Source organism: Sitophilus oryzae, unplaced genomic scaffold (assembly GCF_002938485.1).
Source record: "Sitophilus oryzae breed Bouriz unplaced genomic scaffold, Soryzae_2.0 scaffold_379_pilon_pilon, whole genome shotgun sequence".
Taxonomy (NCBI): Eukaryota; Metazoa; Arthropoda; class Insecta; order Coleoptera; family Curculionidae; genus Sitophilus; species Sitophilus oryzae.
The window spans coordinates 1,185,227-1,207,974 of record NW_022146950.1 but is presented as its reverse complement, the minus strand read 5'-3'; the positions used below and the strand labels follow the sequence as shown (position 1 = coordinate 1,207,974).

Below are 22,748 nucleotides of genomic sequence, written 5' to 3'. Positions count from 1 at the left end.
TCATTAAAAAAAATTAGAAAAAAAATGAGTTTTTAATTTTTTCCATATTGTTCCACCACTTCCACAAAAAAATCTAAAAAATTCCTGAGTATAAAGAAGTATAAAAGACATTTTCTGACGATTTATAGGGAGTGACATATTTCACGAAGGTTAAAAAAATTAAGATTTTAATTGTCTTTCCTCCGCTAAAGATCGGCTTTTCGCTTAAGAATCATGATCGTATTATTTTTTCATGTCTTAGACTTCTAAGAATTAGAAAAAAAATCATCATTAATTAATTTTGAATTTTATTATAACAATAAAATTGAAAAAACAGTTTTTTTAAATCTCGAAAACCGTTTGTGTTAAAGAGCTAAAAATTTAGGTGAATTGTTTTGATTCGACACCAAATCGATCCCCTGAGTGCGAGTTAAAAAAGCCGCGGGGACAGATTTCCCATATTAATCCGGCTATACCCTTTCAAGAAAAACGGTTTAGCATCTATCTTTTACACTACTTTCAGTTATGGATATGCGTATATAATATACTGCGGAGCATTCTTTCTCACAGTCCTCACTTTCGTAACTTGTCAATTGAAGATCCTACAATATCTCTTAGAAAACTTTCAATCATACGCGGAAAAAATGAAAGTACAATTCTCATTAACCAAGGAACAATCTGAAACGGTTTTGGTAAAAAAGTTGATTATGGATCATATGAATTGTATTAGGTAAATTTTCAACTTAATATATTCAAACTAGAGTCAAAATAATATAATCTCTGTTTTATCAATAACAATAATAAACAAAAATATTTTAGTTTTGTACATAAATTAAATGATTCCGTGAAAATGTTTATGCTTATGAATTTCCTTATATCGTCATTTCAACTTTCATTGGTCATCTATGAAATTTTCCTAGTAAGTACATAAAGCATAAGAAATAATGCATAAGTAAAGAACGTTTGGTCATCATTCAACGTTACGTTATAATTATTTATCAAATATGCGTTTTAGGGTGTGTCTGTGTGATCAATTCATATTGTTTAGAAAATTTAAAGTACGTTCTGAAATTATTAATTAAGTGGTATTTATTCATTTTGTATGTTTTTAAATTTATAATTTTAGGCGCATATATCAGTTTCCCCTAGTTAAATTGTACAGGGTGGGTCAAATTGGATGCTTTTAAAGGAAAACACACAAAACTAATATCGATGTCTGGAGCTCAATTTTTATCAAAAACACGATGGTGAAAACCGCACATCGATATTACGATATTCTCAGCGTTTCGGAGTTACGGGGTGTTTTTCAAAAATAAGCATTTTTAACAAATCGCTGTAACTTTTTTGCTATGGAAAATTTTGTATTTTTATGTAAACATTTTCAAAGCACCTTTCTAGTAGTGCGTAGTTGTTAGAATTTAATCGTTTAAGTATATACTTTTGTAAAATTAATAATTTAAGAATTATCAACAAAAAATTTGATTTTTTATGGGACCCTGTATATTTTTAATTCATTGAAAAAAAATTAAAATTACATTTCCAAAAATATAGCATACTTGATATTTTGCTCGATTCCTCTTCAAGATATAGAGTTAAAAATTCGCCCACTTTGAATAAAAAGTTTGTCTCTTTCCGAAACGTTTTTTTTTCTTCTTTTTCTTTTTTTTGCAGTGCAGTGGCGAAATACCCATAAAGGATTTTTTTGGAGAGATGAATACGCCACATAGATATGACATTTTTTATTTTTTTTTTACATTTATACACTTTGATACCCTAGAAGTTTAAGATGCTTAAAATAATTATATATAGGTAATATATGACGTGACGTTGAATGATGGCTGAACGTTCTATACATATATCTAATCCGTTCTTTTTTTTAATAGATACCACTAGTCAACAGAATTCCAATATTCTTGTTTTTCGTTACATTAAGTATTCAGCTTTTTCTGATTTACAACAGTGCTCACGAAATAAAAATACAGGTACTCTATATGCAATTTAATTTTCTTGGATTAAATAACATACGATCGAAAAAAAACGGTGTCATAGACGGCTGGAGAATGACAGTCGATAGTAATTTTGGCGAGGTCAAGCCCTAGACGTCATTACTACGGATTTTTTAATGGCGCTTACTACAAGTTGGCCGTAAGAGGATTGTAATTTATTGTTATATCGAGTAAAAGTGTATTTGTGTGTCTGGAAACTGGAAACGTTCTGTAAATTATTTTTAGGGTTCCGTACCCAAAGGGTAAAAACGGGAACCCTATTACCACAGAATATCTAGCTACGCGACAGAAGCCTCGTTACATGTATAAAATTGTAGGCAGCAAAAGGAGACAGGCTTTAAAAGTCTGTCTCCAAATCAGATATTTTGATGTGCTAGTTTCGCTACTACATAATAGAGGGCAATAAATTTAAAAGAAAACAGTTTTCTACAAACAAAATTTAAAAGAATTTTGTGCAGTGTTGCCAATGTGTAATTCATATCGTAATACTTCCTGATAAAGCCTACCTTCAAATTTGCTACATCATTTAAACATATTAAAATAGATCGGAGCTGTTTTTTTCAGTTTGCCATGTTAGTTGGAATTAAATCTTATGAGCTAAATTACAATCACTTCCTGACGTTTGATTGTATAATTGAATCCTGAATTTTCATTGTAATTCGGCGACAATATAATAAGTATTGTTCTAGTATTATGATACCACTTCCTGACGTTCGATTGTGTTCATACCAAGTTCATATTGTATAATCGGGAAAAAACGGCGTTAGCGATAGCTATGAAATTAATATCACTGTCATTTTATATGTAAATTTATATGGGAAATGTCATCGATCGTCCTTTTCCAGCCAACTGGACGCCGTTTTTTTCAGAAGCATATCAAGTGATACCATAATATAGTACTATATTACGATACATGGCGTTCGATTGGGCTTAAACTTGGTATACTATATCTTCAGTGACATTGTAATATCATGGTACCATGGAGCATATAAAGTGGTACCTTCTATAGTACCATATTTGATGACAGCAATATTAGGTACATGGCGGCAATAGGGCTTAAACTTGGTATACTACGGATTTTCGGTGACATTGTAATAGAATGATACTATGATGCATATCATCTGGTACCATAATATAGTACCATATTATGTACATGGCGTTCGATTGGGCTTAAATTTGGGATACTACGTATCTTCGGTGATATGTCACTATGTTATTCACGTAATATTATAGTACCATGGAGCATAATAAGAGGTACCATAATATAGTACCATATTACGATACCATTTCCTGGCGTTCGATTGGACTTAAACTTGTTATACTACGTATCTTCGGTTACATTGTAATATGATGGTACTATGATGCATATAAAGTGGTACCTTAATATAGTACCATATTTCAATACCATTTCCTGGCGTTCGATTGAGCTCATATTTGATATATACTTGCGTATTTTTTTTAGTCAGTTAACATTTTTTGTACTGCATTTTAATAAATTATTTCCATTATTATTAAACTTATATTTCATTACTAACGTTCCAGCATTAATAAATATCACTATCAATCGCCCTGTATATTATTAATTTTAAAAGTAATTAAAGGTATTTTCTTAGTTAACATTATAAGGTATAGTGTATATTAAAAATGTATATGTTTTGTAATAATATACTTAAAACTATTTTAATAGCCAAAGGAATAATTAATATAAGTGTATCTGACAAGAAAAGAAGAATAGAAAGAAACACATACTGCATTATACACAATAAAAAGAATGGGATGCCAATTCAAGTCTTTTTGAATCTGGCAACTGTGCATATTTAGCCGAGCTATATGAACCGTTATAGCTAGACAGCTGAAATTTTTACAGATAATGTATCTATGTTGCCGCTATAAGAACAAATACTAAAAACAGAATTAAATAAATGTTTATAAATAAAAAAGTACTTTCACTAAACATTATCTTTTAAGTAAGAATTTTACATAGAAGGCCGTCGACGAGCCGTCGATCCAAAACCGAAAGTTCAAAATTTCTAATTATATTCTGATTATGATATTGTCGCGCCATCTAGTATTCTATTTGTGCAATTTTAACTCTTTCATTTCGAGTATTTTTCTGTTGCGTAGCTAGATATTCTGTGCTATTACTAAGACTTCGTTGTCCGTCCGTCTGTCACAAAGGTCTATCTTATGAACCGTTATAGCTAGACAGCTGAAATTTTTACAGATAATGTATCTATGTTGCCGCTATAAGAACAAATACTAAAAACAGAATTAAATAAATGTTTATAAATAAAAAAGTACTTTCACTAAACATTATCTTTTAAGTAAGAATTTTACATAGAATCTTTCAAGTCCTCGGTGGCCGCGTGGTTAAAGCGTTAGGACTTCACGCTGCTAAGACGTTGGAGCCGTAGTAAGGCAGGTTCGAATCCTAGCCAAGGCGACTTTTTTTAATCGTTTTTTTTTAGTTTTTACATATTTTTACATATTTATTTTTACTTTTTACATATTTATTATTGCTTAATACAATTTTTAGTAATGTGTTTCTTATTTTTTTTTAAATTACTTATACGCACATTCAAAATTTCAGCTAAAACGGAAAAAAAGTTTATAATAATATAGTGTCTAATGAATGGTACGGAACCTTCGGTGCGCCAAACCAAACTAAACCAAACCAATTTTTTAATCTTCCCATAATTAGTGTTAATTTTGACAAATTTTACGTCAATTTTTAGTAAACGAGGTCTAGAGACTGACCTAGCCAAAATTGTCACTGATTACGTCGTTCCCCAGCCGTCTTCGACGTCGTTTTTTTTATCATACAGTATAAGATAATCAGGGTGTGCCTGGCTGAGTTTGCCTTAGAGGTTTTTAGAAAACTAAAATTTGATAAAGTTTTTTTTTACGTTATTTTTTATATCTAGTTAGTCTATCTTATTTAGTTATTTTTTCTTGTTACTTGTGACACTAAATATCAACTAAAGTCACACAATTTATTTCTTTCTGTCATTTGAATAAAAAGATAAAAAGGTTCAGTCCATATATGTCCAATCTTTATAAAATCAGTATTTTTGGAATTTTACTTTGTACAAAATGAAATAGATATGTAGTTTAATTTTATAGAAACTTTTAATTCAAGCTCAGCCAGGAACAGACTGTATACTATACAGGGTCGCTGTTATGTATGGAAACGGTCGATTATTAGGTAAAATATATAAAAATATAACTAATACTGCAAAAAGTTAAATACAAAAGTTATAGGATTTTTAAATTTCTATTAGCGAGTAATAAATTTAAGTATACAGAGTCAGTCATAAAGTCCGTGGCACATCAAAGTTTCATTTTTTTAAATAGCCCTGCATATTATTGCATATTTCAATTCTTCCTTCAATTCTAAGCAAAAATCGAAATACACACAATGTACCTCAAATCAACCGTTTCGTTTCCGAGTTATTGACTTTTGAAAATACAACTTAAACAATTTGATTTAATTAATTTCGATATGTTCAGTTTCATTTAACGATGCCATTTTGCCGAAACTGTGATTGTTAATAATATTTGACATTAGTTCTCAAGTTAGCATTTATAGATGTATAAAATGAGATTATATCAAGTCTGGAAATTACAAAATTTTCGTTTAACATTTCAATTCTTCAATTTATATATATATATATATATATATATATATATATATATATATATATATATATATATATATATATATATATATATATATATATATATATATATATATATATTGTTACGGATTCCGTGGGTCCACTATTTAAACTCACGATAAAATACTTAACGAATTTATTTTCTCACTTTATACACAATTACTAACTTATAACACACAACAAACTAACTATTTATAAGATTCCTTCACCAAATTGTCCGATTTTCAATTTCCACGCGGTATATTCAAATTTCAAAAACTGTCTCAGTTGTCGATGGCTCCGGCTTATATACTCTATTGACTGCTTCTCGAAATTTCCCCAATTCTCGGAAAGCGTACTTCTTCATACCAGACAATTCTATTGTCTGATTCCCTTACTTCTCGACTTGACTAAAAGATGGCGCCTGAAAAAAGTCTTTTAATTTCTGGCGGATACGTTGCGGTTGTGCAGGCAACCAGTAATACATTTTTAATTTCTGGCGGATGCGCCATTTTTCTTGACATTGCCCCCCTTCTCAAATTTGATCGTCCTGATCAAGGGTTTCCTGTCTGATATCCTTCAATCGATCCAGATGAACTACTTTCATCTTACTTCTAGGGCTGCGTTGAATCCGGTACACAACATCATTTATCCTCTTGATGACTGTATAAGGACCTTCCCATGCTGGAGTTAACTTTGGGGACCTCCCTTTCTTGCGCTGTGGGTTATATAACCATACCATATCGTCCTGTTGAAATCCCGTAGAATTGGCTCTGAGGTCGTAACGAGCTTTCATCCGGTCACTGGCTAGCGTAATCTTACTTCTTACGGCCTTATGAATTTCCATTAACCTTTCCTTCAGTTCATCCGCGTAGTCCTCTACATTTGTGGTGCCGTCGTCTGGTGATCCGAACACCAAGTCACAAGGCAACCGTAATTCTCGACCAAATAAAATCTTCGATGGTGAAAGTCCGGTGGTGTTGTGAACTGCACTTCTATACGCCATTAGGAACAGCGGTATGTGTTGATCCCAATCTCTTTGATGTTCGGCCACCATTTTCGAGAGGTGTTCTTCAATGGTCTTATTGAATCTTTCGACCATCCCATCAGACTGCGGATGTAAAGCTGTTGTCCTAGTCTTGTGAATACCAAGCAGATCACACATCTTCTGGAACAGTCTTGACTCGAAGTTCCTTCCTTGGTCAGTGTGAAGCTCTAAGGGAATTCCAAATCTACTGAAGACATTATTGACCATACTTCAGCTACAGTCGATGCTTCTTGGTTTGGAATGGCAAAAACTTCTGGCCATTTACTGAAATAATCCATCGCCACTAAAACGTACTTGTTGCCCTTGTGCGTTTCAGGGAATGGGCCTGCAATGTCAACAGCGATTCTTTCGAATGGCAGTCCAACGTTATATTGTTTCATTTTTCCCCTAGATCGAGTGCTTGGTCCTTGGCTGGCTGCACAAATTTTACATTGTCGACACCATTTCTTGACATCTTCGCAATAATCCACCCAGTAAAAGCGATCTCTCAGCTTGCTCAAGGTCTTGTTTACCCCAAGATGGGCTCCAGTTTTACCACCGTGAATTTCTTCCAATACCTGGGTAACTTTCTTCCTTGGTACCAGTAACTGAGTTGTTACTGTGCTGCCATCCGCACTTTCCCATGTGCGCTTTAACAATCCATTCTCAATAACCAGTGAATTCCACTGAGCCCAGAGAGCTTTGAAAACGAGCCCTCTGTCCGCAATATCCTGCCACGGTGGTCTCTCGCCGTTACCTTCCTTGAGCCGTAGTATTGCTCCGATGTCTGGATCTTCCATTTGATCTTTCCTCAATTGTGTCGTCGTCCACTGTTCATCGGTTCCAAGTTTAAAACTCCTTATCATGACAGTGCCTTCACGTTGTTCCGTTTTACAGCAGTGCTTACAATCGGTTTGACAGGGTCTTCTGGATAAACCGTCTGCGTTACCATGCATTTTTCCAGCACGATGTTGGATGGTAAAGTGATACTGTTGGAGCTTCTCGAGCCATCGTGCTATTTGACCTTCAGGTTGTTTCATCTCCATAAGCCACTTGAGAGCCGCATGATCTGTCCTAATTAAAAATTCTTGGCCGTACAGATATTTATGAAAATGATCAACTGCCTTCACAATTGCTAGCAGCTCCTTCCGGGTAACGCAGTAATTCCTTTCTGGTTTGGATAGAACTCGACTGTAATATTCTATCACTCGTTCTTCGCCATCTTGCACTTGTGATAGCACTGCACCTATGCCGATATTGCTGGCGTCGGTATCCAGGATATACCTCCCTTGTTGTTGCGGGTAGGCTAAATAGGACTTGAACATAAAGCCGCCTTAAGTCTTCCAAAGGCTACATCACAATCGGTGTTCCATTCGTAGCCGACTTCATCACCTGTAAGTCTATGTAAGGGTGCAGCTATATTGGCAAATCCCTTGACAAATCTTCTGTAATAGGTGCATAAACCCAGAAAACTTCTAAGTTCATGTTTGTCGCGAGGTTTAGGCCAATCCTTGATCGCAGCGATTTTCTTCTGGTCGGTGTAAATTCCGTCTGCCGAGACTACATGACCCAAGAATTCCACTTGTCGCTGGAATAAGCTACACTTCTTCGGGTTCAAGTACAGGTGAGCATTCCGTATGCGGCCAAAGACTTCTTCTAAATTCGCAAATGCTCCTCAAAAGTTCTTCCCATAACCAATACATCGTCGAGGTAAACCAAGCACGTTTTCCAAGTTAATCCTCTTAACACCACCTCCATGAGACGTTCGAAAGTGGCTGGAGCATTGCATAATCCAAACGGCATGACCTTGAATTGGTATAGTCCGTTTCCTGTAGAAAAAGCCGTCTTTTCTTTGTCTTCCTCGTCCAGACCAACTTGCCAGTATCCACTCTTTAAGTCGAGAGTGGAGAACCAGCACGAACCTGCCAGTGTGGTTAACGTGTCGTCTATACGTGGCAGTGGGTAGCTGTCCTTCTTAGTGACGTCATTGAGCTTCCGATAGTCCACGCAGAATCGTGTACTACCATCTTTCTTCGTCACCAAAACAACAGGAGATGACCATGGACTCGATGATTCTTCGATAACTCCATCTTCTAGCATCTTATCTACCATTGTCTCCATTTCTTGTTGTTTGGAAAGGGGCACCCTTCTAGGACGTTGTCGAATCGGCTGAGCATGACCAGTATTAATCCGGTGCTTCACAAAATCCGTTCTTCCACTGTTATTTTTCTCAAAAATACCGCCATGCTTTCGCAGGAACTGCTTAGCCTTCTGTTTCTCCTCATATGTTAGGTGATCCCATGGCTGTTCTAGATGTTTTAGTGTTTCTTTGGATGCCATTTGTGTAACAGCTGACGACACTTCATCACATCGGGTGACACTTCTTACAGGTTCGCAGATGGCTATCTTGTCACCTTTTTGAATCTTGACACAATTCGGGAAAACATTCGCAATTCTGATCGGTATATTCTTGTCGGTGTTCACCAATGACTTTCCTACTAAGTACCTATCTTGTTTCTTGTCGCCACTTTTTACCAGTCCAACACAGCACCCAGCGATTTTCTCCACTTTACCGAATACGATCTTCTCGGTATTACCAGGTATCACCACAGTTTCCGCTGATCTTACATCCATTCTGCCTGGTCCCTCGTCTGGAGATAACATGAACTCTTCATATCCAATATTTAAGATATTTCTCTGGTGATCGAACGAAAATCCATGTTGACGAATCATATCCATGCCCAAGATGAAGTCATCTTCAATATCTGCCACTAAGACGCTATGCTGAAACTTCAAATTTCCTAACTTCAGTTCGACGATAGCCTTTCCCCGTGCAACGGCCATTTCCCCCGTAACTGTACGTAAACACACTCTTCTTCCCAGAGACATCAGCTTCAATCCTTGCACTGAGTTAGCCCGCACCAACGATACCATAGCGCCAGTATCCACAGTCATTCGAATTCCCTTTCCATTGACTTTCCCGTCGATCACCAAGCTGTCAGCGGTTGTTCCTAGACTCCTAATGGAAAAAATCCTGGGGGCTCTGTTCTCCCCAGTCAATACTCGCCCCTTAGTATTGACTGATTTTAGTTTTCCTGGTGCCTACGTTCTCTGGATGCTGAACGGGATCGCATGAACGCGGCAATCCCGTTTGATGTGGCCATTCCTGCCACATCTATAGCACCTTATGTCCTGGGATCTTCTCTGGTTCTCTGTCTGGTTATTGTTGATTCCCTTGTTTATTAGTAGCTCACATAGTTTGTCGAATTTTCTACACATCTCCTCCAAACTTCTGTGGGTACTCTCGGGCTGTTCCTCTACCGTTACCGATCTTATCTTCGGCCTAGGGATGGCGCTAAAGGCAGCTTCGATTTCCAGCGCCCTGACCAGTGCTTCGCTGCTGGTGGAAAATCGGGATATTTGCAGCGCCCTCTGTAATTCGTTGTCCCTCAGTCCGCTGATAAAGCACTGAGCAGCGAGTTCCTCCCTAAATCCTTCCGGTGCTTCTGGATATGCCAGGTGTACCAGCCGACGTAAGTCTGCTTCAAATTCCTGCAGACTCTCTCCGGACCTCTGCAGGCGTGTCTTGATCTGTGCCTGGTAAAGTTGGCGTCGATGTTGGTCGCCATATCTTCTGTCCAGTGCAGCGACCAAAGTTTGATATTCCTGCTGTTGGGCTGCAGGAATAGTTTGCAGGAGTTCCAGGGCAGGGCCACGCAGCGCGATGACAAGTGCCGCTGCTTTCTCCTGGTCAGTCCATCCATTGGCAGCAGCCGCTGCTTCAAACTGGCGGTGGTACATCGTCCAGGTGGTTTGTCCATCGTAGGTCGGGGCCTTGAGGTTCGCAGTTCCAGAAACGCCAGGTGTCCTTACTTGTACCTTGGTCTTCTGTAGGTCCATCTCTAATTTTTCCATTTTCTGCTGAAGGCGCTCCTCCAGATCTTCTACGACTTCTTGGAAGTGGGTCTCTTGTCTTCGTTCCGAATTTTCGATACTCTGTTGAATACGGTCCTGCTCTTCTTGTTTGTCTTGTTGTCGCTGAATTTTTAAATCTTCTAAAATTTTCTCAAGCCGGTCCTGTTCTTCTTGTTTGTCTTGTTGTCGTTGAATTTTCAAATCTTCGAAAATTTTCTCAAGCCGGTCCTGTTCTTCTTGTTTTTCTCTACGATGTCGCTCCTCGAAATGAATTTCCAAATTACCTAACATTTTCTCAAGCCGGTCCTGTTCTTCTTGTTTGTCTTGTTGTCGTTGAATTTTTAGATCTTCGAAAATGTTCTCAAGCCGGTCCTGTTCTTGTTGACGTCGTAGTTTTTCCTCTTCCTTTTCTCTTTCTAATCGGGCTCGCTCTTCTTCTCGTTCTTTACGGAGTCTTTCTTGTTCTTCTGCTTTCTCTTTTTCTAGTCGGGCTCGCTCTGCTTCTCGTTCTTTACGGAGTCTTTCTTGTTCTTCTGCCTTCTCTCTTCTCATATTCTCCATAAAATCGCCCAATAATTTGCTTACTTCCTCCATTTTCTTCGCTTGTTCCCTTGTACCAACCATAAAAATACTCTAATTCGGTCTAAAAATCTTCCAATCCACTTAATTTCTTCTTAAAGTCCTCTTGAATCCCACTTCTGACACCAATTGTTACGGATTCCGTGGGTCCACTATTTAAACTCACGATAAAATACTTAACGAATTTATTTTCTCACTTTATACACAATTACTAACTTATAACACACAACAAACTAACTATTTATAAGATTCCTTCACCAAATTTTCCGATTTTCAATTTCCACGCGGTATATTCAAATTTCAAAAACTGTCTCAGTTGTCGATGGCTCCGGCTTATATACTCTATTGACTGCTTCTCGAAATTTCCCCAATTCTCGGAAAGCGTACTTCTTCATACCAGACAATTCTATTGTCTGATTCCTTACTTCTCGACTTGACTAAAAGATGGCGCCTGAAAAGTCTTTTAATTTTCTGGCGGATACGTTGCGGTTGTGCAGGCAACCAGTAATACATTTTTAATTTCTGGCGGATGCGCCATTTTTTTTTGACAATATATATATATATATATATATATATATATATATATATATATATATATATATATATATATATATATATATATATATATATATAAACAGGATTTGGTTTAAAGTATTTAATACTCATTTCCAACTACAGCCTATTGCTGCCTCCCGTTACCCTACGCCACACATCTCGATTTAGAGCGTCATCAGCTTCTAGGTTACAAGCTTCCATTGCTTCCGTAACCGTTCCGTTCCAGGATTTTCTAGGTCTACCTCTCTTTCTTCTGCCCTGGGGAGCCCATTGAAAAACTCTTTTTGGCCACCTGTTCTCCGGCATACGCAGAACGTGTCCAAACCATTTTAAGCTGGATTTTTCGATTCGATCCAGTACTGTCTCCTCCGATGCATTCATGATACGCCTGACCTCGATGTTTGTCTTTTTTTCCATTGGCTTGATATACCTGCGCTTCTTCTAAGGTAGTCCATTTCAACAACTTCGATTTTGCGTTTCGCGTCTGCACTCAGAGTCCATAGCTCTGAACCATAGCAAAGAACTGACTCCACCAATGTTCTTCCAAGTCTCTTTTTAGTTGTTGCAGATAAGTTTCGGTCCCACCAGAGGCTGTTAAGACATCCAATAACTTGTTTGCTCTTCTGAATTCGGGTTTGTATTTCTACTTTGCCCAAACCCTCGTTGTTGATAGTAGCACCCAGGTATTTAAATTTGTCTACTTGTTGAGTCTGGACGTTATCATTAATGAAGACTTCAAAACAAGCATTGGAATTGACAGCTAAGTATTCGGTCTTCTTTAGACTAACCTGAAGTCCCCATTTGTTGTATTCTTGATAAAGCCTCTTAGTCATGAACTCTAGATCGTATGAGTACTGCGCAATCACGACCTGATCGTCTGCAAAGCTCAGGGTAAATAGTGTGTTGTCCTCAATGGGTATTCCCATACCTTGACATTTCGTCTTCCATTCCCTAAGGACTACTTCGACGTAAGCGTTGAAGATCAGAGGAGATAAGCTGCATCCTTGTCGCAACCCTTTTGTGGTGTTAATTGGATTAGATAGCCTGTGTCATAACTTAACGTACGATTCATTTTCTTTATATAGCTCTTTTATTATCTTAAGCAAAGGTCTATCTACTTCTAAGATATTCAAGACTTCCCATATCTTGCTGCGGGGAATAGAGTCGTACGCTTGCTCAAAATCAATAAATGCTAGATGGACTTCTTGATCTACTGCTATCTTTTTTTCCATCACCTGCTGCAGGACAAAAAGGTTATCTATGCAAGATTTCCCCGGTGCGAATCCGCTTTGGTCTTCCGAGATTTTGTCACCAATACTGTCCCTGAGCCTACCCTGTAGCACCTTTCCAAAAAGTCTGCTGACCGAACTGTTAATGCTTAGGCCTCTATAACAAGCGGGGTCGTTACGATTTCCCTTTTTAAAGATGGACACTAGTGAGCCACTCGCCATTCTCGGGGTAGTTTACTTTGCAGGCAGCACTGGTTAAATAGATCTGCCAGACGCCAGCGCAGTCTTTGGGTTCCACACTTTAACAATTCCGCTACAATATTACCAGGACCTGGTGACCGCCCATTTTTCATTCGATTGAGATCTTGATGGACTTCTCTTTCGCTTATCATTAAAGTGCCTGCAAGGTTGATCTCATCTTCTACTGCTTGAAATTCTGGTCGGTTTTCTGTCAGTAATTCTGCATAGTAGTTGCGCCATTTTTCTATATCCATTCTATTCAAGAGCTTGTCCATTTGATTGGTTTTCATTTGTCGGATTGTTCTCCATACCTCAGTACTCCGTGCGCCCCCTATTAGACTTTCCACTTGCTGACACCTTCTTTCCCAAATATCTGTTTTTCCTACCTTAATGGCGGCTCGTACCTCTCTATTTTTTTGCTTGTAATGACTCCAGTTAGTATCTGTTCGGTCTGAGAGCCATCTTTGATAGAATTTTTGTTTGTCATTGATTAAGGCCTTTATGCTGTCAGTTATCCAAGCTGGTTCAATTTATGTACATTGTGTGTTAGGATTATTGCTTAAAATTGAAGGAAGAATTGAAATATGCAATACAGGAAGTTTCATTTATACCTTGTATTATACTTTAATTTATTACTCGCTAATAGATATTTAAAAATCCTATAACTTTTGTATTTAACTTTTTGGGGTACCTCCTATATTTTACCTAATAATCGCCCGTTTCCATACATAAAGCGACCCTGTATATACATACCTAATAACTCACTAACGTAGTCTTCTATTCCCGTCCATTGCTAGAATGAAAACGTAGGAGTGGCAATTTTTAAAAGCGAATGGTATGCTTTAAATCCGAAAGTCGCAAAAGCAATGCAAATGATGATGGTCAGAGCCCAAAGACCTTTAGTGATGACGATTGGTCCCATGGGGGAAGTAAATGTAACATCTCTAATTCAAGTAAATATACCTCTTAGGAGTTTAACAGCGGAGAAACTTCCATTGGTGTGGAATATACCGGGCAGAATAAAATAAAACATTTGATATTATACACTCAGATGCAAAAAAACGCAACAGAGAAAATTTGGGTCAAATTTAAACTGTTATATTTTTGTTATTTTTAGCCCTATTTTCATGAATTTTTTAGCAAGCTGTATATAATTATATCAACTTTAATTTGTAAACTCAGTTTTTTATAAACTTTAGTATTTGGCATATTGTTACGTTTTTCGTCGGTTCCGTGTGGATAGAAAGTCACAATTTATTTAAACACTATTTATTTAACACTAATTAACAAAAACAATAACTTATAGAAACGATTTATAGCTAAGAATTTATTTTGAATTTTAGTGCGTCAACTGCACTGGTATATTTATAACTGCCCCCTGTAGGCCACAGCCGCCGGCTTTTATACCGACAGGTAAAGAACTCTAGAATAGTCCATAGATCAATGACTAAAGAATCCAAGGACAAATAACACCCGACAGCAAATTGTGACGCTGGCATCAAACAGTGCCGTGGCACATATTTTTCTTAACCTAGCTGTTTGAAGCAATATTTATATTTTTTGATAATTGTTTTGACTACGCCTATGGTGTATCATCCTAACTAATTACGAAAAAAACGTACTAAAATGTTAACAAAAGATACAAAACTAGTATCGACATTATAGCACATATCAAGTACATGTAGATGTTAATTGAAATTGAAGAATAATTATCGAATTCAATAAGAAAACGCTAAAAAGTTGGAGTGGACTGTTTATTTACCTATGAAACGTAACTCCTGGCTCTTTCTTGTCGCTGTGGCTTTTACACTTGAAAGCTACACAATTCACCATTGTAACAAAGTTTATACAAAGTTCACTACACACAACAAACTATTAAAAATCGCTAAAATTGTCGCTGGTGACTGGATGATGACTCACTGTTTGGCATCAAACGAATGGCGTCTAACGTCACAAATTCTACTACAGCCCGTACAGGGGCGTTACATGTCCTTATATTCTTTAGTCATTGCTATAGATCGTTAGGTGCGTAGAGAAGGTTTTCGAATGTTCTCGTATGTACTAGTCCATTCCAGTGGGACTCGATTCTTCTCGAACGAATGAATCATTACGGTGTCTTTAATGCGATGTTAAGGTCATCTGAGGGCGGGACATATAGTTAGGTTAAGTCGAGTCCACACCGGTCCGCAACACTGCCCCCTTCTTAGGTACATGCTCGTCCCGAGATGTACACGGTGAATGAAGGTATTTGCAAAGCTGGCCCCTGGTACATTGCGAAGTCTGGAAGAAATAGCAGTCTACAGTTTTCTCTCCCGATCTCAGCTTTGGGTTGTAGCAGCAAACAAGGATCTCGATTCCCGTAAATCTGAACAAGACTTCAATCATGTTCCGGATTGTACGCCAACTCAAACCATCGAGTCCACACGCCAGCTTCGGTATGGCTAATCGTGTAATGATGTTGTTTAGCAAGGCTTCTCTGAGTTCAATCAGGGTGTTCCATAGATTGAGATAAGTCGGCTTACTCGGCGACCATTCCTTAGTGACTAGGTAGAAGATGTGTCTTGCTTGACCATGTGCATTGTCGGTTAGCCTCAAGACGCTTCCAACCTCTGGATCCTGTCGGCGTAGTTCTCTGACACGCCCAAACTTCTCATTGAACGTCGCAGCGATTCCTCTGGACATCCGCAAACCTCGGGCCACACAATGAGCGAGCGAATAATCAGGAGGCACGGAAAAGAGGTCTCGTTGATCTTCTTTGGTTACACCATAGCGAGCCTTCTCACTGCTGTTGTATCGGGCCATGAAATCGTCAAAGGACATCTCCGAATCAGGGGGATCAAAGCTGCAGGTTCTCACGGTCCCAGCACGATCTTCTATTTCGCCTTGGTAGGGGCTCAAACGGTTGAAATGGACTACCCTCGGTTTTCCTTTTGGCAATTTTCTGATACGGTATACGACGTCATTAATTCTATCCATGACTTCGTATGGCCCTTCCCACGAGGATTGTAGCTTCGGAGATAACCCACGACGTCTCTGCGGGTTATATAGCCACACCAACTTCCCTGGTTGGTATCCTCCATGCTCAGCTTGAATGTCGTAGTGTTCCTTCATTCGGTCACTAGCACTTTGAATATTTAGGCGGACTCTCTGATGAATGTCGTCCATCCTTTGACGTAGTGTGTGGACATAATCTTCTCCGGCGACTTCTTCTCCCGGTCGGCAACCAAATTTCAGATCACAGGGTAGGCGCACTTCCCGTCCCATAACGATGCTGGCTGGAGTTTGCCCTGTAGATTCTTGGACGGATGAACGGTAGGCCAACAGGAACAGGTGAAGAAATTTGTCCCAGTCTCTTTGGTGGTCAGAGACTACTTTGGCCAGATAACGGTTGATAGTTCTGTTCATGCGTTCAACCATCCCATCGGATTGTGGATGTAGAGCAGTCGTCCTGGTCTTGCGGATGTTCAGGACTTCACAGACGCCTTGGAACAGATTGGACTCAAAGTTTCTTCCCTGATCTGAATGAAGCTCCATGGGAACACCAAACCTGCAGATCCATTCTTTAACAAGGGCATCAGCAATCGTGGACGCTTCTTGATTTGGCAACGCGTAGGCCTCGACCCATTTGCTGAAGTAATCCATTACTACCACAATGTATTTGTTGCCATCGTTCGTCTCCGGGAAAGGACCAGCCACGTCGATCGCTATTCGTTCGAAGGGACTACCAACATTGTACTGGCGCATAGGGGCTTTACCACGCTTTTGTGGCCCATTAATGGCTGCGCAAATGTCACATTTCTTACACCAGGCCCTCACATCTTCTTTGCAGTTCACCCAGTAGAACCGTTCACGCAGCTTGCCAAGTGTCTTGGTAACACCAAGATGTCCTCCGCTGGTTCCATTGTGAACTTCCTCCAAGACTTCTGGGACCCTCTTCTTTGGAATGACGATCTGCCTTCTCTCTTCTTGTCCCTCCGGTCTCTCGATCACACGGCGAAGTAGTCCGTTATCTATTACCAAGGAATTCCACTGAGCCCAGTACGACTTTACGTTCGGCGAATATCTGCAAACTTCTTCCCACGTTGATCTTTGGCCTGTGTTTTTCCAGTTAATTACTAAACCTAATTCTGGGTCACTGGTTTGGTCATTTGCAAGATCTTCGAGTTGCCAACTATCATTAACCACAGTTGTTCTTAGGAGTTTCACTTCTTTCTCTTCTGCTCGGGAACAATGCTTACAGTCCTTAGCGCAAGGTCTTCTGGAAAGTGCGTCGGCATTCCGATGGATTGCCCCAGCTCGATGTTCTGTGTCGAAGTCAAATTCTTGTAATCGTTCAATCCATCTAGCTACCTGCCCTTCAGGATTCTTAAACTGCAACAGCCATTTCAAAGCAACATGGTCTGTTCTTAACAAGAACTTTCTTCCATAGAGATACTTGTAGAAGTGTTCCACTGCTTTAACTACTGCTAGTAATTCTCGTCTGGTTACACAGTAGTTCCTTTCCGGTTTTGACAAGGTCTTACTGAAATAACCAATGACTTTTTCTTGACCATCCTGAATCTGAGACAGGACGGCGCCTAACGCAACATTGCTAGCGTCGGTATCCAATATAAAGTTTCCGTTGCCAAGAGGGTAGCTAAGTATGCGCGCACTAGTCAGGGCCTTCTTCAATTTTCAGAATGCCTCGTCAGAATCTGAGTCCCAAGAGAAACGCCTCTCGCCTTCGGTAAGTCTGGTCAATGGTTTTGCGATGGTGGCGGAAACCCTGTACATAGCGGCGATAGTATGTGCATAGTCCCAAAAAGCTTCGTAGTTCATGTTTATCTTTAGGTATTGGCCACTCTTCCACTGTCTTGGTCTTCTGTGGATCTACCGCAACTCCTTGGGAGGAGACTACATGTCCCAAGTAGTGTACCTTTTCTTGACACAGATGACATTTCTTGGGGCTAAGTTTCAAACCAGAGCTCCCTAGTCGCTTGAAAACTTCTTCCAAATTCTTCAGATGATCGTCAAAGGATTTCCCAACCACTATGATGTCATCCAGGTACACTAAACAGGTAGTCCAGGATAGTCCCTTTAAAACAGACTCCATTAGTCTCTCAAAGGTAGCTGGCGCGTTGCACAATCCAAAAGGCATGACGGTAAATTGCCACAGTTCGGAGCCCACCGAGAACGCTGTCTTCTCTCTGTCTTTCGGCGCCATGTCGACTTGCCAATATCCACTCTTCAGATCTAACGTAAAGAATATCGTTGACCCCGCCAGTGTGTCTAGAGTATCGTCTATCCTCGGCAGGGGATAGCTATCCTTCTTGGTAACATTATTGAGCTGCCGATAATCAACACAGAACCTGGTGGTACCGTCTTTCTTCTTTACTAGTACTACCGGCGATGTCCACGGGCTGTTAGATGGTTCGATGACACCCTCTTCTTTCATTTCTCGAAGGATTTTGTCAGCTTCTTCACGTTTGGCGAGCGGAAGTCTTCTCGGATTTTGTTTGATTGGTCGTGCATCTCCGGTGTCAATTTTATGTTGTACTAAATTGGTACGACCTCTATCTCCTGCTTCTCCTTTATCAAACACGTCTTGATACTTGATTATTAGGTTTCTCAATTTTCTACTATTTTCGGGAGATAATCCTTTAACGTTTACTAACTCCTTCACCATTTTGTCCGGAATTTTTGAAGTCGAAACTTGGAGGCTTCCACGCTTCGAATGACTGAGGAGCCGAACAACAGTACCCTAAAAGGGTTCCCTTCTTCAAGGATACAGAATAATAATTTGTGTTCATTACTCTCGCCGGTACAGTTTTCTTCGCTCGTAGCAGGGCTTTTCCAACAGCGATCCCCCGTCCTATTTCGCTGTCATGGTTCCTTGGCTCCAACAGAATAATACTCCCATTATTCATTTTATCTTCCAGGCAACCATCCAAAAATATCTCACAGCGCTCAGGGATCGAAACATCTTCTGCTACCACCACGCGAAGCGTCTCCTCACATTTTCGATGTAGAACCACTTCTTCTTCATTTATTTTCAAAATTCCCTGTTTGAAGTTTAGTTCAAAACCTCTAGTGGCCATGATGTCCATTCCGAGAATAAGTTCATCTTCGATATCTGCTACTACCACTGGATGTTCAAAACTGGTGCTCCCAATAACAAAATTAAGGTTTACTTCTCCATGGACAGCAGCAGAGCCCCCCGTAGCAGTACGTAGTCGCCATTGTGTTGTTTTAACCTTCTTCGATGTTTTAAGAATGTCCGGTCTGATAATAGTTTTCGTCGCTCCTGTATCCAACAGCATAGTCCGGAACTCTCCATCAACAAAACCATCCACAAACATGCTGTTGAATTTGTGTTGTAGCGAGGCGACTTGAGCAGTTTTCGTTGGGGCATGTTGGGTACAGGTCGACGTGTGCCCCTTCATTTCGACCCTTAGTAGTTTTCCGACCTCGACGAAGCCGCTTCTTCGTTCTTCTCCTTACAACGGCTTCGCACGTGTCCTACCTGTTCGCAGTTCCAGCAACGAATCGGTCCCTTCTTGCCCATGTACTGGTCCATTACTTTCCGAACAATCTCTTCCACGGATTCGTCGGAACATTCGTTGATGGCCCGTACTCTTCCTAAAGACCGAGAACTTTGATTCGCGGCCTCGAATTCTAGGGCACGTGCTAAAGCATCCACCAAGTGCGTTGGGTGGGCTAGGAGAAGTGCTTGTCTTGTCTCGTTGTCACGTAAGCCGTCGGAGAATGCCTGTACTGCCAACCGCTTCATAACATTCTCGGGCGTAGCAGGGTACGCAAGGCGAACGAGGCGGGCTACGTCGGCAAACTCCTGCCGAGACTCATTTGACTTTTTGAATGCGATTTTTTAGCTGGGAATGATAGACATGTTCCAAAATGAGCTTGGCCGTACCTCATTTCTAAATGTCGTACCAATTCTGATAATCTCCCTGTTCCGATGGTGACAGTGTCTGCAGGATATCAGTCGCATCTCCTCGCAGGGCGATAGTCAAAGCAGTAGCTTTTTCAGCGATTGTCCAGCCGTTCGCTCTCGCAGCGGCTTCAAATTGGCAAAAATAATTGGCCCAAGCGGTTTTTCCGTCAAACTGCGGAGGTTTTATAACTGATTTTGAGGTATACCTATTTTCGACTAGTTTCGGTCCCTCCGATGTTTCTTGACATTTTGGTGAATTCGACATCGCTATTTCTTCTTTTAAAATTTCAATTTTTCTATTTACATCTTCCTCAATCTCTGTTGTTTTATCTTGTGTATTTATTATCTTTTCTTCTAATTCCTGTATTTTATTATTAAAGCTGGCCTGTATATCTTTAGAATTTTCTGCGATCTTATCTTCTAAAATATTAATTAAATCCTGGGAATTTTTCATCATTTTATCACTGATTTTATCTTCTAAATTCTTCAAATTGCCGTTTAAATTGTCTTGCAATTCCCGGGAATTTTCTGTAATTTTGTCATTCAAACTCTCTTCTAATTTTTGTAGGCACGAGTCAAGGTCACCTTCCAACTCAAAGCAAAATGTGTCGGGATCCTCACCTTCCTCAATCAAAACGTCTCTCAGTCTGGCTTGTAAAATGCTTTTCTTTCCATCTGTTTCGCATTCCCTCTCTTCCAGTACGCATTTTAATTCCGACACTTTCAACTCCTTCAACAATTTTTTCGGAGCCATTGTCTGTCATTTTATTTTCCTAGTCTATCAGACACCGCACACCTGACACCAATTGTTACGTTTTTCGTCGGTTCCGTGTGGATAAAAGTCACAATTTATTTAAACACTATTTATTTAACACTAATTAACAAAAACAATAACGATAAAAGACTTATAGAAACGATTTATAACTAAGAATTTATATTGAATTTTAGCGCGTCAACTGCACTGGTATATTTATAACTGCCCCCTGTAGGCCACAGCCGCCGGCTTTTATACCGACAGGTAAAGAACTCTAGAATAGTCCATAGATCGTTAGGTGCGTAGATAAGGTTTTCGAATGTTCTCGTATGTACTAGTCCATTCCAGTGGGACTCGATTCTTCTCGAACGAATGAATCATTACGGTGTCTTTAATGCGATGTTAAGGCAGAGAAATAGAAGGGATAGAGAATGAGCGTCAACATGCGCAGAAGGTCTAATCAAGTTGGGCGCCATATTCCAGGTCTTCGTGTCATTTTGTATATAGGTGGTAATCTATAAGTAATCAAATATCAATTTGCTGTTTTCAACCATACGGGAGGCAATTTAAATTTAGTGAAATTCTATCATTTATTATGGTTAGTTAACATTAATATGATTTATTTAATTATCAGTTTCAAAACTGCGTACAATATTGGTATATAATACACTAAATATACGAATATTCTGACAAAAGACGCTACGGACAGATGACCTTTTCGTCGTAAAACACTCGAAATGATATTAAATAAGTATTTACAATATTTCATGTTTACTTGTACTGAATTACGCGTTTCAATTTAAAATTTTTGCAAATTTGGTAAAAATTGTTCTAAACAACTTTTTGTTCAAGTTGTATATTCATAAAAAACATTTGGTTCATAATTATTTTTGATGATTATCTACCTTGTATTTTTAATATAAACCTAGAAAAAATATGTTTTTGTTTTATTTTTTTTATTCGTCCCTTCAAATTATGTTTCAAAAACTGTTACATAACATGTCCTCTAACAAATATTTTCATAATACATAAACATCATTGATTTTATTAAGGGTATTATTATTAGTATTTATCCTGGTTTTTGTCGACAATAAAAACTCAATCTTGTAATAGAACATCAATTTTATATTTCGTAAAATTATTTTGATACAAATTCGATTTGTCAAAATTCAAGTCATTAATATATTGATAAACAACCCAAATTATTCCTAAATATTTTATTATAAACAAAAACTGTTACCGGTAAGTTTGTAAAACACATTATGGTTTGTCGTAATACTAGAAAAAATCATTTATTTTTTGCACAAAAGAAGCTTGTCGATCCTTATTTGTCCATAACAAAATTCTGTATGTACATATACCTAATTTATTATTAAGAAAATTAGATTATATGATCTCAGAATTTTAAGAAATTTTTTTTTAAGATAAAATAGTTTCTTCTCAACTGTAATATTGTCAACTTTGGCCTGTATTTTATCTATTTAAAAACATGGGATTGACAATCCCCTTACTAAAATACATACTGGAAGGTACCGATTAAGTTTCATTGCATCAAATACCTTTACTATAAATCCTGGCTCACAACTCACAATTTAAGGCCATTGCAAAATGCTTTTGAACTTCATCATAGATTTTACAAGAATAAAAGTGTAATATTGAAACAAAGTAACACTGTAAGCTTCATGACTAATAGTCTCATTTTTAACACTCTTTAAATATCATCTCGTTAACAATTATGAATATTATATGATTTTTCTCAGTGATTTGTGGCACAGATACAAATTAATATATGCCCCATAACAGTTTTTAAATAAGAAACTTCTGCCTACAGATTTAATTTTCTTATTGGCATAATACCCTTTCTTCCTATATAAATC

At 38.6% G+C, this 22,748-nt stretch overlaps 1 protein-coding gene across 1 annotated transcript in view; it reads left to right on the top strand.

The window, feature by feature from the left end:
- Positions 1–22,748, top strand: part of LOC115885296 (odorant receptor 30a-like) — a 45,427-nt gene that overhangs the window by 20,579 nt on the left and 2,100 nt on the right. Inside the window, exons 4-7 of the mRNA XM_030904156.1 lie at positions 503–709; positions 799–898; positions 1,863–1,961; positions 13,984–14,139. Coding sequence (XP_030760016.1) covers positions 503–709; positions 799–898; positions 1,863–1,961; positions 13,984–14,139 — 562 coding nt within the window. The remainder of the gene's footprint in view (positions 1–502; positions 710–798; positions 899–1,862; positions 1,962–13,983; positions 14,140–22,748) is intronic.